Source organism: Phalacrocorax carbo, chromosome 1 (assembly GCF_963921805.1).
Source record: "Phalacrocorax carbo chromosome 1, bPhaCar2.1, whole genome shotgun sequence".
In the NCBI taxonomy this organism is placed as follows: Eukaryota; Metazoa; Chordata; class Aves; order Suliformes; family Phalacrocoracidae; genus Phalacrocorax; species Phalacrocorax carbo.
This window is the reverse complement of record NC_087513.1, coordinates 191,404,856-191,419,852: the sequence shown is the minus strand read 5'-3', so window position 1 is coordinate 191,419,852 and position 14,997 is coordinate 191,404,856. Positions and strand designations below refer to the sequence as shown.

Below are 14,997 nucleotides of genomic sequence, written 5' to 3'. Positions count from 1 at the left end.
CAGGAGTATATTTCAGGGACAACTAGAATAAAGGAGGAGTCAAAGGTTTAGCTTTTGGATGCATGCTATAAACCAGCAGCTGCAGTTTGCAATTCAAATTAATGTAAAACAGACACATAACCTGGCTGCAACGGAAGGCAGGCAAAGGCATTTTAAACAGCAGACATTCTTCTATTTAAAAAGTCAGCATGTGCATTTCAGGTAACGGCTGTCTTCCCTCACTTTTAATCAAAGGCACTCTACCCTGGCTATTCCACAAGATGCCCTCAATCTTCCCCTACTGTCTGGCAGCTTTGAGAAAATCATCGCTTAAACCAAGCCAAAAACATAATTAAAAGCAGTTCAAACTGAGATTTCACTCTCCACTCACTCGATGAGTAAACGTCTCTTACAGTTTTAAGCTATTAAAGCTCAGATGAGTTTTATTTAAAAGAAGTTTCTGAGATCCAACATTTAATGGAAAACCAAATCCACCAAAACAACTGATTTGGGAGAGGCAATCAGCCTTAACTACTTAACATGAGTTTTATTTTCAGTAACACCAAACTCTGAATTCAAAATCCTATAATGCTTTGCTGGTCCCAGTGGGAGCATACTGGGGTCTTCTGCCTTGCTTTCTAAACTTATACTCACTTATCTCTGGTAATTTCACATCCACCTGTGCTCATTTTTATCTATGTGCAAGGTAGCATACCGTGTCCTGCATGCCTTAAGTGTCCAAAGACTTCTTTGCTCTGCTGTCTATGACTTCAAGAACTCAGTCCCATGGAAGAAGCTTGATTCCCTCCTCGGCAGCCTTCTCAAGCAAAAACACCTCCTTGTAGCAGGTGGTCTGACCTACTTAAAAGTTTTTTTTTTTTAAGGGAAATGTAACAGAAGATACTTAATAAAATTTTAGAACAAGCTATATGTGATATACACCTTGTCACATAACACTAACCAGTGACATCAGGAAAGCAGTCCCAAAAGTATTAGATTTATTTATAAAAATCTAAGCCATTTTCAGGGCACTACTGTCTTCATTCAGTACAATGGAAATATTTTAACCTACTAGTAATTGTATTAGTTCCTAAATCTGATTGAGTCTAGACATTCTGCCCCCATGAACTGGCACACAGTAGTGGGGACAGATTCAGAAGAGATTAAGTCAATACTTCCTACAGGATTGAACAAATTAGTTTCAAGCTTAAAGGGGAATGGAGGGGCAAAGAGGCAGAATACATCATACATCACTGATTTAATAGTGCTTAATATTGTTGCCCCTGAACATCCTCTAAGTCTCCGTCCTGCTTCTACTGAAATTCACAGCAGAAATCCTCAGACACACAGACTAAGGAAACAGAATTGGACCTCCAGCTTCTATATACAGCAGGGTTCACTTAAGAAAGAATCCTAGAGGTAGAGACCTGGATTCATCTTGATTAACTTGATGACAACCTGAGAAGTATGCCCTAGACTCGCTTTCTACAGAACAAGACCACGAGAGGCAATTCCAGACCAAGTAGATAGAATATCCAAAGGCACTTGTGTTTCTGGCTGCTCGCTAATAAGAGACAGCAAAGCGCATGGCTTAAGAAGCTGGAAAATACTGAACATAAGTTCAGATGCTTCACAGTTGACTGCAGTTTCAGAAAAGAATCTGGGTTCATAAAAGTTTAGAAAAGCAAGGTACAAAAATTGGGCCGTCACTACCATTTCCTTCACCATCAGTAATATTAGGACTATTTCGCCAGTACCAATTATGTTTTGTAGTGTTTTAAACATCTTGATTCCTATAAACAGATAGAAAAAAATGACAGGATTAGGTTTCACAGAAAAACATGGCTAGTGACAGAATATTTATGTAGTCTACCCTCTCAATATTCATAATCCATGGAAGAATTTTCTTCACACAACAGCTTGGCAAAAAGGTGTTGAAGAGAAATATAAGTGGAAAGAAACAAGTAACCAGAAGACATATTTGTACTAAGTCTCAGGTAGCTGTTCAAACTTGAGTTTGATTTAAAAAAAGTTATCAGCCTTTAGTTTAACTCAACTTTTTCAAAGAAGAGATTACCAAGATTTTCTGAGTATTTGTGCAAAAACTGAAGGCCCAACAACCCAAGGATAGAATTATCCTAAAATGCTTACATTAAAAAGCAAATATTTAAATTCTAATAAGCTGCATATGCTACTAAGAATTTTTGCTATGAATAGTATAATTTAATTTCTTGGAAAGAAACATGTGCAACAAAAAGCTAAAAGAGGAAAAAAACTTTTTTCTTTTGATCATGTTTAGAATTCTGTTAAATGATGGAAATTTCTCATCCTCTTTTAACAACTGGTTTTAAAAGGAACAGAAACAACCCAAAAAATCCAAGATTCACTACCCTTTTTTTACAGTCTTACTACATCATACCACTTCAGAGAAAGGAAATACTCACATTCACTTATGCCAATGAAAAAAATTACTACTAACAATAACAGCTTCAGAGAGTAAAAACAAAATCTTTCCAGTGAACATGAGAGCTTGACAATACACACTGTAAAGTCTTCAAACTGTTGAGCTCAGCTCATTCAATGAAAGTCACGAAATACAGTATCTTAACAGGACAGGGGAACAGAACAGAGAAAGTTTAGGATGACTACTGTTTGAAAGCATTACAAAAATATTTCAGTTGTTGACAGAGAACCTATCTGGTCATAGAGCATCATCAGGGAAATTTGCAAGCAGTTTTCCAAAGTCCTCTGTCACAAGACAAATAAACAAAAAAGCCACACCCAACACCGCCACCACTAAGACCATACAGCTGGGGATGTTTCCATCTGTTTTTCCTCTCTCCCCCAGTAGTCAGAAGTATGCAAGTCATAACTTAACTGGATGAGAAGCTCTTCTAAGTTATTTTATACATTTAAATCAATGAAGCAAAGTCCAGATGCAGAGGAAAAGGACACTTATTCTAGTAACTGATAGTTCTGAATGACCACACCATCTCCATCCCACTAAGGCACCCTTCCTCGCACTTAGACAATATGATACTCCACCTTTGAGGAGTTGGAAATTACTCTTCCTTTAAAAAGGCTTCTGACTGTGCATAAACCCTCTAATGAATAGCTGGATATCCTTATAAGACAGTAAGATCAACTTATGTGATACTTAAAGCATACTGAAGTAGATATGCAAGTTTTCAGTCTTATTCAATTAATACCAGCTTTTCTTTTGCACAGCATGAAAGCCAATCTAAAGGTCACAAAAGACGGCATCTTCTCTTCTTAATTTTCAAAGTCAGCCTACAGCTCCTACAGGATGCCAGTTAGCCACCCTGGAAACTCCTATTGTGGGAGAGCTTTTAGAGATGGAGCAACACAGTTGTCAGTCTCAGCTTAATAAGAACTGACCCTAGACAAATGAACGAACACACTGCTTTCAATTAGGAATGGGCTTCTGTTCACTCCTTTACAGAAGGCTTTATTTTGAGTAACAATTCAAATTGGTAGTCAATGTCATAACATGACATCAAAACAGCCCACCCAGAGTCACAAGGGTTCAAGGATCTATCATAGCAGTCCTCTAATACCAGGACAATAGCAATTGCCAGCGAACTGTCTACCTTAACATATCTTTGAATGATTTTGAACCAGATTTTGATGCTTGTCTTATTAAAGTACAGTTTAATTTGTAATGGATGTCTGCTTCTCTCAATATGAACCGTAAGACTCTTCCAAGACCCCAGAGCCCATCACCACCTACTGAGATAGGTATTTTTTCATCCACTGATTTTTTTTGTTTGTTTTTCAGTCTATCATTTTTTCAAGAAGGGGCCTTTTCCACAGTATTGGGAAAGAAATCCTCATCTTTTAAGTCCTTCCCCAAAACCAGTTTCAAAACAGCAAAGCTAGAAATTATACATCTTCCAGAGAAAGAAAAACATGTCTTTGATTAAATATACTGCAGGCAGGAAGGAGGGAAATGAGGTGCATTGAACGCTGGAGGGATGCTCTTTGTTCTTGGAGACTGTCTCTCACAGCTACGTAACTTCATGGTTTGTCAGCATCTCCCAGATAGGGCCCTAAACTTCATGCGTAAAATTAAGCAACATGAGTATTTTCTGAGGGGTATGGCTGTCTCGTGTTCACATGAGAAGCCCTTTAGGAAGGAACAGCTTGCACAGTGCAAGCACAATGGGTTTCAGGTCCCCATGTGGTAGTGCAATATTAAAGTACCACCTCAAAAACAAGCATGTTTCCCTAGATGTTGCTTCCCTGTTAAAATGCTTCCATGATCTGCAGAAGCCATCTTAAATGTTTGTTCCCAATTAGTCAATATCTGCACAGCTACATCCCACAGAGAATTCACCATGGTTCTCTAGTCAGTCAACACTATCCCTGTGTGCCTATGGCTTGCAGGGAGCTCCAGAGCCTTCAACAAAAGGGAGAAGTTAAAGTTCCTGCACTCAAGACAGGTCATACAGGAGATAAAATAGCACTTATTGTCCACATTTTTCAAACTAGGAAAAATTTTAAGTTGCGTGCATCTCAAGTGGATTGTAACTACAACTGAAGAACAAATAAAAAGAATGTGCACAACCAGTCACCCTTAAAATTAAATGCACTTTCTATATTAAGAATGGAACTGACTGCAAAAATTTATGTGAATCAAAATTACAGAGCACACACAAAACGATTCACTAGCTGCACATAAATTTTATTTTAACATTCATTTTGTCTCAATTGTTGTATACCATACGCTACATAAATGCTAAGTAGATAATGTCTTTTCATGAATGATGCCTACCTTGCTTTATGTAGGCTTTTCTGTACCAAGGATAAGCCAGGTCTAGAGAAAGACATTTGAGATCTTTAATCCATCCTAAAAAATGATAGATTTGGCCAAGAGTTTACTGCAGAATACAGACACTTGTTGTGGTTTAAGCTCAACCACGCACTCACCTCTGATGGGATGGGGGTGAGAATCAGAAGAGTAAAATTCAGAAAACTTGAGGGTTGAGATAAAGACAGTTTAATAGGTAAAGCAAAAGGCGCATACACAAGCAAAGCAAAACAAGGAATTCATTCACTGCTTCCCATGGGCAGGCAGGTGTTCGGCCATCTCCAGGAAAGCAGGGCTCCATCACACGTAACGGTTATTTGGGGAGACAGACACCATCACTCCAGGTGTCCCCCACTTCGTTCTTCCCCCAGCTTTATATGCTGAGCATGATGTCATATGGTATGGAATATCCCTTTGGTCAGTTGGGGTCACTGTCCCAGCTGTGTCCCCTCCCAACTCCTTGCGCACCCCCAGCCTGCTCACTGGTGGGTTGAGAAGCAGAAAAGGCCTTGACTCTGTGTAAGCACTGCTCAGCAGTAACTAAAACATCCCTGTGTTATCAACACTGTTTCCAGCACAAATCCAAAGTGTAGCCTCATACTAGCTACGCTGAAGAAAATTTACTTTACCCAGCCAAAACCAGAACATTATTACCAAGTGTTTTCCACTTGCTAAGAAGAAAATGACAAAAAAAACCACATGCTCCATCTAGATGTAGGTATAAACAGTTGCCTTCTTTTTCTTGAGAGAGTACTTTCTTAAAACAATGGTATTAATTCTTTCTTAAAAACTAAGGTATTAGATGCCTTCATAGACAGGAATCCACAGAAAAGGGAGTTTGTTTGTATCATAATATACCTCCTTTGAGTGGGGTTCTAGTAAAAACCAAAACCATATTACACTCAAGAAAGAAGCTCCAAGCTTTCCAGCACTTTGATGCTCCCTCTCCTTGCAGCCACAATTTTAATGGCTTAAAGAAAGGTTATTGAGAGACTTCCTCCCATTCCACCCTAGGCTTCTCACACACACTACTGTAAGGTATGTCTTTAAGTAACAGTAGCTGCATTTCATATTTGTAAGGGTAATTTGATTTGAAATATCTTTTTTAAAAAAATTATCAGATAGTGACTTTTATTTTGGTATCTTTGCCACTGACCACTTAGCTATCTGGAGTCAAATCCACCACATAATGCATACACTGAAAAATAATTTGCATGACTGCATCTAGTTAAGCTAAACAAACCACCTGTTCAAATAAGTAGGTCTCATTATAAACCAGATGTTTGTTCTTCCAAAAGCAAATGGAGGACTTACAAGGTCATAAAGCACTTTTGTCCAAACTTTAGTCTTTGTCTAAACATGCAAATTGTAAATCCTTATACAAATACACACACCATAACACTTCTAAAAAATTGCACTGTTTCACAACTTTGCTGTCATATGTGACCTTCATTAGTATTCTCCCATTTTAGTCTTCGGTGTTGTTCTAGAAGTACGTTAGTACACAGCTACCAGGCTTTATCTCCACAGGCAGCTTGTACCCTTGATGTTTGCGTTATGTGTCCATACACTGCCTTTTACAAAACAATATTTTAATTCACAACAAACTAAAAATGACACTTTCTGTTAAGGGAAGGTTAAAAACCCAACTGAAATGGTGCAGCTAGAGTAAAGCAAGATATATGAGAAAGTGTTCCTTCTCTGCACAAGTACCTGAGACTATTAAGGGTTAATACTAACAGTATCTTTTCATGCACTTAAACAATCTTTTACTCTAAAGATAAAAAGAGTAATACTCACAGTAAATGCATGCCCTCATGATCTTAATTCCTACAGGCAGCCATTAAACCCACTCATTCTATTTTTATTTTCCTTACACAGCAAAGTTGGCAAGGAATACACTTCAAGACCCCGCTCTAGGTAGGTTTTAATATTGGCCTGAGCTCATAAGACTGTTAAACACTTCTGAGAGTCCCATCATCATCTTCAAATCCATCAGTATCTTACAAGGAAGATCTCTTCCTCAAGAGTACACACAGCATTGGTTCCTTGTACCAGTAGGAAAAATAAGTAGATCCATAAAAATACACATATACTATTCCAGACACAGTAGGAAACGTATCGTGCTTTGAGAAATCATTAATAATTGAACTGCAAGAGTATGTTAAATGCAGGTCACCAATGTGCTATATGATCAGATTACATTTGTATGTTGTGCCCCTTTTTGTGCAAATTAAATTATATTCTAAAGTTTCAGAAACATTGAAGTCAAAATACAGATTTTGACATGAGTTATACTGACAGGAGTTATAAGGAAATACAAGTAAACCACTAGTCACTGTGTTTGTAACAAGGAGAAACACACTTTAACAAAACTAAGTTAAATGCATGAAATCCAGAATAAACACCTACTGGTTACTGGAAGTAGTAACTTTCTTCAGGTACTCACTGTCCAAGAACTACCTGTCTCATCAAGACAGGCTCTTGTCATCAAGACAGGCTCATTGTCATCAAATTTTACAGGCCACCATGTAAATTCCTTTTAACCAAGCATAATATTTATTAATGTTTTTTAGAGATACATATTAAAAGATCACAACTAATCAGGCTGTTGCAGGGAGAGCATTTAAGCTCAGTTCCTCAATGTGTAGTATCAGTACGGGACAACCACCTGACTCCGATGCCCAGTTAAGTCTCTGACTCCTAGTACTCTCTTCTGATTAGCCTGAGGCATCTAATGATAGCAGCCAGCAACAGAATACATACCTCACTGCCCATCTGCACTAACAATATATGGGACCCATCAATATTTGCCATGGATGTACAATTCCAGAGTTGGCCTCATAAAAGAACTCACAAGAGATGACTGCACAGAATAGCCTTTCTCCAAGTTACATTCCCAAAGAATAATCCTAGGAGAGCTTTATTCTCTTATCCTTATAGTAAATTACTTTCCTTCACTCAGAGCTTTAAGATCTTACTGCTTTTAAGTTAGTGATGAACATTTAATCACAGATTTGTTAGATTTAACCACTGAACACAAGCTTTTCCAGAACCTTCCAAGCTCCAACAGGAGTCACAGAAGTTCCCAACTATAAACACTACTGGAAAAATTTTGGATTTATCATGGATTTCCTCCCAGTAATCATTCACAGCTTGAGTTTAGCAATAAAGAAATCCATCATCATGCCCCTGACGCCATCTGGGAGATCAGGCTTTTGGCAGAGAAAATACCTTCTCTCTTTTGCTGACTTATTAAGTTGCGGTAGAGTGAGATTTTGAGACTTCCTATTGGACTTGGGGATAGAGGGGCAAGAAAAAAATATTACAGAGTAGTCTTACTTCTTTTTGTCTTTCACTTCATTTGTAATATATCTACAGACATGTATTAATTATAGCAAAACTGGAGAAGCTGTTAACCTGGTGAAGGGCAAGACTAATTTCAGCATGACCTGAATTGATTTAGAGCAATGGTTACTCTAGAGAAATAAGGCAGATACTTGCATTTACGAATGTAACTTATTAAACTGAAGAAATAATAGAGGTATAAAATGTGGGTAGAAAGATGAACAAACAGTCTCTCTGAGAAACTTGAAGGTATTTCACAGAAGAAATATGTAACCTACAAGAGACTCACCAATAAATTTGGTCACCACACATAACCCTACCTGTTTTCCTGCAAAAGGGAAAAAGCTCACTCATTTTCTAAGCTTGCACCTTCTTCATAGTCCATTCTAGCTGCAGTAAAACTCATCATTTGGTCACTCTGGGCAGCAGTAGGCCTGCATTTATCATGGTGAAATGTGTCCTCACTCTTTGTTCTTACAGTTTATGGAAAGGCAAGTACAATGACTTGTAAAACTGCTGCAAGAAAAAGCTGAAACAAGTTAACAGAATGAGCTTCTTTAAAACTACATCCTTCATCCTATGCTTCTGGCATGCAGAGCCAAAACCACATCACACTTTCGACTGACAGATTTAGAACTATTATTTATCATAAATGGCAAGACCACAACTGAAGCCGAGTAATGCTTCGTGGTGTGTTCCTCAAGTGCTCATAGATCTTAAGTACACTATCAACAGTGGAAGGCCCAGTTTATATTCTAGAGAAAAGTAATTTTTTACTGAAGTACTATTGTTTTCCTTTCAGAAAATTATATTTCTTCATGCTGAGAATGATCATCATGAAAATTCTTACCTGTTTTCCATCTAGTGTGTATAAGCGTTTAACCACCCCTGAATCCAGCTTGATGGCATCAGTTATATCAGTAAGAACCTGTTCAAATGAATGTGCTGTCTTCTTGTTGAGCAGAATCCTGACTGCTTTCCGTGGTTTCACTCCGCTCCTTATGATAGTGACTAGTTTAGGCCTAATGAAATCCTTATTCTCTTTTGCATCTGGAGTACCTCCTTTAGCAGTGGCAAGAGATGGCACTGAACGAGAAGCAGAAGTTGTCTTAACATTCACTGACCAGTTTGGGTTTACATTCTTCGTGTACTCCAGTTTCTTGAAGGGTTCTATGGAACCGCATACATAGCTTTCCCCTGTGGAAACAAAAATGCCAGACCAGCAAGTCAGATTGAAGGGTATGGGAGGAAAAACCAGAAAAATACCAAATCAAATCCTTCTCAAATTATTAAACATTTTCATTATCATTCTTGATCTACTGTGCATAAAAATTTATCTCTTTCCCTCTCAGATGCTACAGGCTATAAAATATCTTTTTAAGATCACTCGTCAGCTAACCATTCAGAAAATGCTGTTGCAAAATCCTTGAAAGCAGCAGTTTTCTTTTCAGAAAACACCATCTGTAGTGGGGATCGCTGCTGTCAGTAAGTAGTGTTCATATCTAATAAGCTGCCCAGCCCCAGCACATTATCACAGTAGTTCCCCAGCCTTCATGCTTAAATTGCCCACTCCTAACAAAACAGCAGGCCCCAAACATTTCATATTATTTCCTCTGAAGTGTTATCAAAAACTATAGGTTATGAATAACTTCCTATAAAAGGTGGAAAGTGTCACAGGAGATTTGTTAACATTTGATTATTTAAAGCTTTAAGTAGCATAAAACCAGGACACATACAGGCAAGAAATCTCACTGTATTATTCTACTGACCCAACATAAAATATGGGGGGGCAAGAAGGTAACAAGTAGTAATTACAGAGTCCTCCTCACAACATATTTAAAGAAAAAATTATTATAGCTCGTATTTCTGTTGGAATATTATCTACAATAAAATATTTTTGCAATTACCACACCCACACAATTTCTGGGGAACTATAACATTGCCAGAAAACGCCAGCATGTCTCTGCTCAGTAACACCTTAATCCAGTCCAGCTGCAGGCTGCTGCAAAAGGGGCACCTGCATGGGTGCCCCCAACCTCTCCCTTGAGCTTGACTGAGCGACTGCACTGCCAGTTGCACTGGGAGGCTTGGATCATCTCATTAATCTGACTGAACATAAAAGAAGACAATACTAATCTTGCAACAACAAGCTGATCCAGTTCACCCTTTGGCTGCAAAAGAAAACAGCAAAGAAAACAATACTAGATCCAGCAAGACCACACCTTCTGGCAGCCTGCAGTTAAACTCCATTACAAATAATGCAAAATCCTATCCTTAAGAATACCGCAAAAACATCTAAGATGTTTTCATTCTTCTGGGTTCAGTAGTTCAGCATATGCTAACGGCATAGAGGCCTTCACATTAGCAGTTTAGCCTCAGGTACTAAAATAAAAACAGAACAAAACTCAGTGCTGTACCTGTTATGCCAAAAAGCATGCATAAACCAAAGATTTTCCTAATGATCCCTACCCTAAGGAAAGATTTTTGGGTTTTTGTTTTTTGTTTGTTTGTTTTTTAAAAAAGGCATTCTTTTACAGCTGACCAAAATACAGAGTGGGAGATGAAGTAAGCATTCCAACGCTTACCAGTCATCATGTAAATTCAAGTTAATCTGCTCTTTGCAGTAACATCTGAAGTGTTAAGAAAATCTAGGATGGAACGCTTACACCAACCTTACAGGAGACAAAGGTAAGCTCTTCCTTTTATCTGGGGGGTGTGTGTGTATAAACATATATATATATATATTTATATGAGAGAGAGATACCGATAGATATAGATATGGTAACATCAGAACAGAAAGGCTTAGCCGCAGTAATGATCCAGGAGTGATCAAAGAGTACATATTCTCTTTTATCCATACACCTGTCCAATATTTTTAGCACTAGCTACTCAATTACTGCAAGGTCAGAATGCACCTACACCACCACATCCATAAAACTAACAAGTTTTTTTAAAAACATCAACAGCATTTTGTAGGGGCGGGGGATATATTCTACTGTGAATAGCACTGCAGTCAATAAATACCTGTTCTATAAAATACTTTGCAGGAGTTTCTTTTACATAATTTTAAACAAAATTTATTCTTGTCTCCACTTGTGTTTGCTGTAAGACTTAAAATCTACTAGTAACCTCTTTTTTTTTTTTGGGGGGGGGGGGTGTTTAAATAAGAATCAGATTTTCAGGTTCAGTGCTATGAGAGAAATTGTTAGTTCAGTTGCATGAAATATTTATTTATTTAAATATTATTTATTTAAAAGCAAGTCTTCATATTAAACAAATGGCCATACACATTGTACCCAGAAGATTTACATTTATTAAGAATTCTTATGGTTCCCCTTCCGGAAAGGATAGCATTGCACATGATTTTTAATATCAGCTATATTTCAAGATTACCTGGGTTCCTTGGAGCATTTAACAGCACATGTCCACCCTTCATTACAAAACTAATTTTGTGTAAATGACCATAAAAAAGACCAATGCAATCACTGAAGTTATGGGATTGTTTTAACATCAAACTTTTTTCCCCCGTCTTCATTTCCAACAGTACTATATCACATCAAGAAAATATTTGCACCAAGATACATTTCCTTTTCCCTTGAAGACGCTCATATGTAGCTACAGAATATCTTGGAGGTAGAGAATCCAAGGCTGCTGAAGATGAAATATCTTTAGTAAGAGGTATCTTTTATAGGAAGAGAGAAATACAGACACCTCTCCCATAATGCTGTTATTTAAGACTGCTTATATTTCAAGCAAAGTAGTGGGGCTTACACCTTCAGGGGTGTTAGCCAGGGACTGCAGTTCTCATTGACAGTGGTCAGGCCTATAAGAATAAGTGGGGGCATCAAGCACTGCATTGCAGCCGATCAAAGGAGGCGATTGTCCCGCTCTACTCTGTGCTGGTACGGCCTCATCTCAAGTACTGTGGGCAGTTTTGGGCGCCACAGTACAAAGGATACAAAGCTACTAGAGAGAGTCCAGAGGAGGGCAACGAAGTTGGTGAAGGGTTTAGAGGGGAAACTGTATAAGCAGCAGCTAAAGTCACTTGGTTTGTTCAGCCTGGAGAAGAGGAGACTGAGGGGAGATTTCAGTGCTGTCTACAGCTTCCTCACAAGGGGAGGAGGAGGACAGGTGCTGATCTCTTCTCTCAGGTGACCAATGATAGGACCCGAGGGAACGGCAGGGAGATGTGCCGGGGAGGTTTAGGTTGGATATTAGGAAAAGGTTCTTCACCCAGAGGGTGGTGGAGCCCTGGAACAGGCACCCCAGGGAGGCAGGCACGGCACCAAGCCTGATGATACTCAGTAAGCACTTGGGCAATGCCCTCAGAGATATGGTGTGAATTTTGGGGTTGTCCTGTGCAGGGACAGGAGTTGGACTTGATGATCCTTGTGGGTCCCTTCCAGCTCAGGACATTCTATGATTCTATGAACAAAAACTAAATGGATAAAACCCCTATTTCCTAAAAGCATCTTATATCTGATCCTAAGGTCAGTAAACCCTGTTTTATGGTGACATCCAGCAAATTTTAAGCACTCAAAACACTACAAACACTCAAATATAAGCTTAAGTTTCCTGAACATGGGACCCACCCTGAGAGCAGCCAGAAATTTCAATGTCTAGCCTAATCCTTTAGCTCTTGTGGTGTTTACATGCAGAGGAAATCTCAAAGAGAAAGACAAAAAGCCTTCATCTAGATTTTCATCCTCTTCTTTTTCACAGTTATCCTAAGGAAAGAAGACTGCAGAGAAGTTTCACAAGGGGCATGATTTACAAGTCCAATACATCCACCTTCTGCCTTAATTATTGCTTCCTCACCAAAACTATTAGGTGATTACACAATTTTGGTTTTAAGGTTGGTGGGTTTTTTGGTACATAATAAAACTTTTTATTTTTGGTAATCTGTGGCTACAGCTTCACCCCTCTGACTTGTACCTGAGGGGAAACAGAAGGTGTGACCGACAGACAGGCACCACCAGCAGCAAGTTGGTTTTCCCAGCTCCAAAGCACCAGGAAAATACACCTCCAGGGGTAATCCCACTAAGCACCATAGGTTCTTAGTCTGGGTAAGGCCTAAGCACAAATACAGCCCACAAACACTGGCTTTGTTTAACTGGCAGCCAGAGGAAGAAGGTGAGAATCTCCAAACACTAGATTTGTACCAGAACACATGTGTTGAAGAAGGAATCTTTGGAGATACTGGATTAAAGCATAGAAAAGACAGCCCACTTAAATTGTCTCTTTGACTGCAGCTCCCCAAGAGAGGAGCAAGCATTTCATAGTGCAGTCAGCTGTCACTAATGAATTTCTTACTCTTGATTACAGTATCAATAGCCATTAGAAAAATAAAAGGGGGGCTCCCAGCTGTTTTGGGATATCTGACACCTGGGGAAAAAGTCATCACTAAATCTTACAACGTATCCTTTTTCTGACAGCCCTCCTGCCTCCTCATCGCAACAGTGCAAATGAAACACACCACTGTTGTGGTTTAGCCCTTTAACCCTTAACAAAAAAAAAAAAAAAGGTACACAGTGCTTGGTTGCCAGTTTTGAACCAGTAATCCTACAATTTAAGTTGTGCAAGTGCTCAACACTTCAGGAAATTCCATGTGGAACAATAAATCTTAGCATTGAGAAGCTAATCAGAAAGCTAATCATGTAGGAGAGATCCCAAAACACAGTTTATGCAGAGAGATAGAGAAAAAAAATATCTGTGTACAAGGTGGTTGGCTAAGGAGACATTTAATCACTGCCTTTAAGTACTGGAGCTTTCCTGATGCAAGTGCTGATTCCCTCTTTGGCATATTAGTATTAGTAGTTAGTTTGTTTCCTTCAACTTGCTGATATTCTCATTACAAGAATGACCAAGGCATTACCTCTTAAAAGATATTATTTGCACTGCTTTTCTGTGCTAAGGGTGACTTGGCCTAAAATGGCTTCATAAAGAAGCCAGCTGGTCTTAGGTGAAAACCCTAGAGAACCTGTTTGAATCATGCAAGCATAGAGGCAACAACTAACCCCTCCTTGTGAGGAAGCAGGACTGCCAAATTATTGAAAGTAGTGTTGATTCCTCATAGGAGAGTACGGACGAGGAAAGGAAAGTTAATTTATGAGCCCAACAGAGATGGAGGAACTTCAGTAATTTCACACTTCGGCGGTGAGGCGTCCTGGTGAGGATGATCAGTGCAGAGTCATTCATAGCAGTTCATTTCCCCAACATATGGGCCAATAAACAGATTAAGAGCACAGGGAAAGGACTGGCACCCCCAGCACCTCATGCAACAGGCACACCTGCCCTTCTTCACTTCTGCCCTTTGGTTTTGTACATGCAAAAAGGCGTAAGTGCAATCTCTCAGGGGAAAGGATGAATAATTCTGACTACCTCTCACCACACAGAGCAGATCGCAAAAGGAAGATGACCTGAACCAAATAAGTTACTACCTGATAGTTCCCTAATGTATTAGTTAATAGAGCAATAACCTATTTAAACTACATTACTGCTGCCTTGTCTTTCTGCAGTGTCAGAAAAAATGCAACAGTGCAAAACAGATAGAGCATCTACACGAAATAAATCTGACCTACCCATGTTCACCTAGCAATCAGATGCACCAGACTTCAAATCAGATCTTCCCAGACCTTTTAAAGGTCTTTTCGCACATGATCCTTTCTGCTCAGCCTGACTAAAAATTCTCTTTTTTTCCCCCCTCATCAAGAGTCAAGTGAAAAAATGAAGACGTACGTCCTTCCCCTCTGCCCCTCCAAATTTCACAGTCTTGCTACAAGCAAGATAGGCATTGCACACACTTAAAAAAAAATAACTGGAAAGCACCAAGAATAAGA

At 39.0% G+C, this 14,997-nt stretch overlaps 1 protein-coding gene across 3 annotated transcripts in view; it reads right to left on the bottom strand.

Annotated features, from left to right (window-relative positions):
- The window catches only part of DCLK1 (doublecortin like kinase 1), a 256,342-nt gene that overhangs the window by 232,759 nt on the left and 8,586 nt on the right, over positions 1 to 14,997 (bottom strand). For all 3 annotated transcript variants that reach the window (XM_064441013.1, XM_064441011.1, XM_064441012.1), the window contains exon 3: positions 9,009 to 9,355. In XM_064441013.1, coding sequence (XP_064297083.1) covers positions 9,009 to 9,355 — 347 coding nt within the window. The remainder of the gene's footprint in view (positions 1 to 9,008; positions 9,356 to 14,997) is intronic.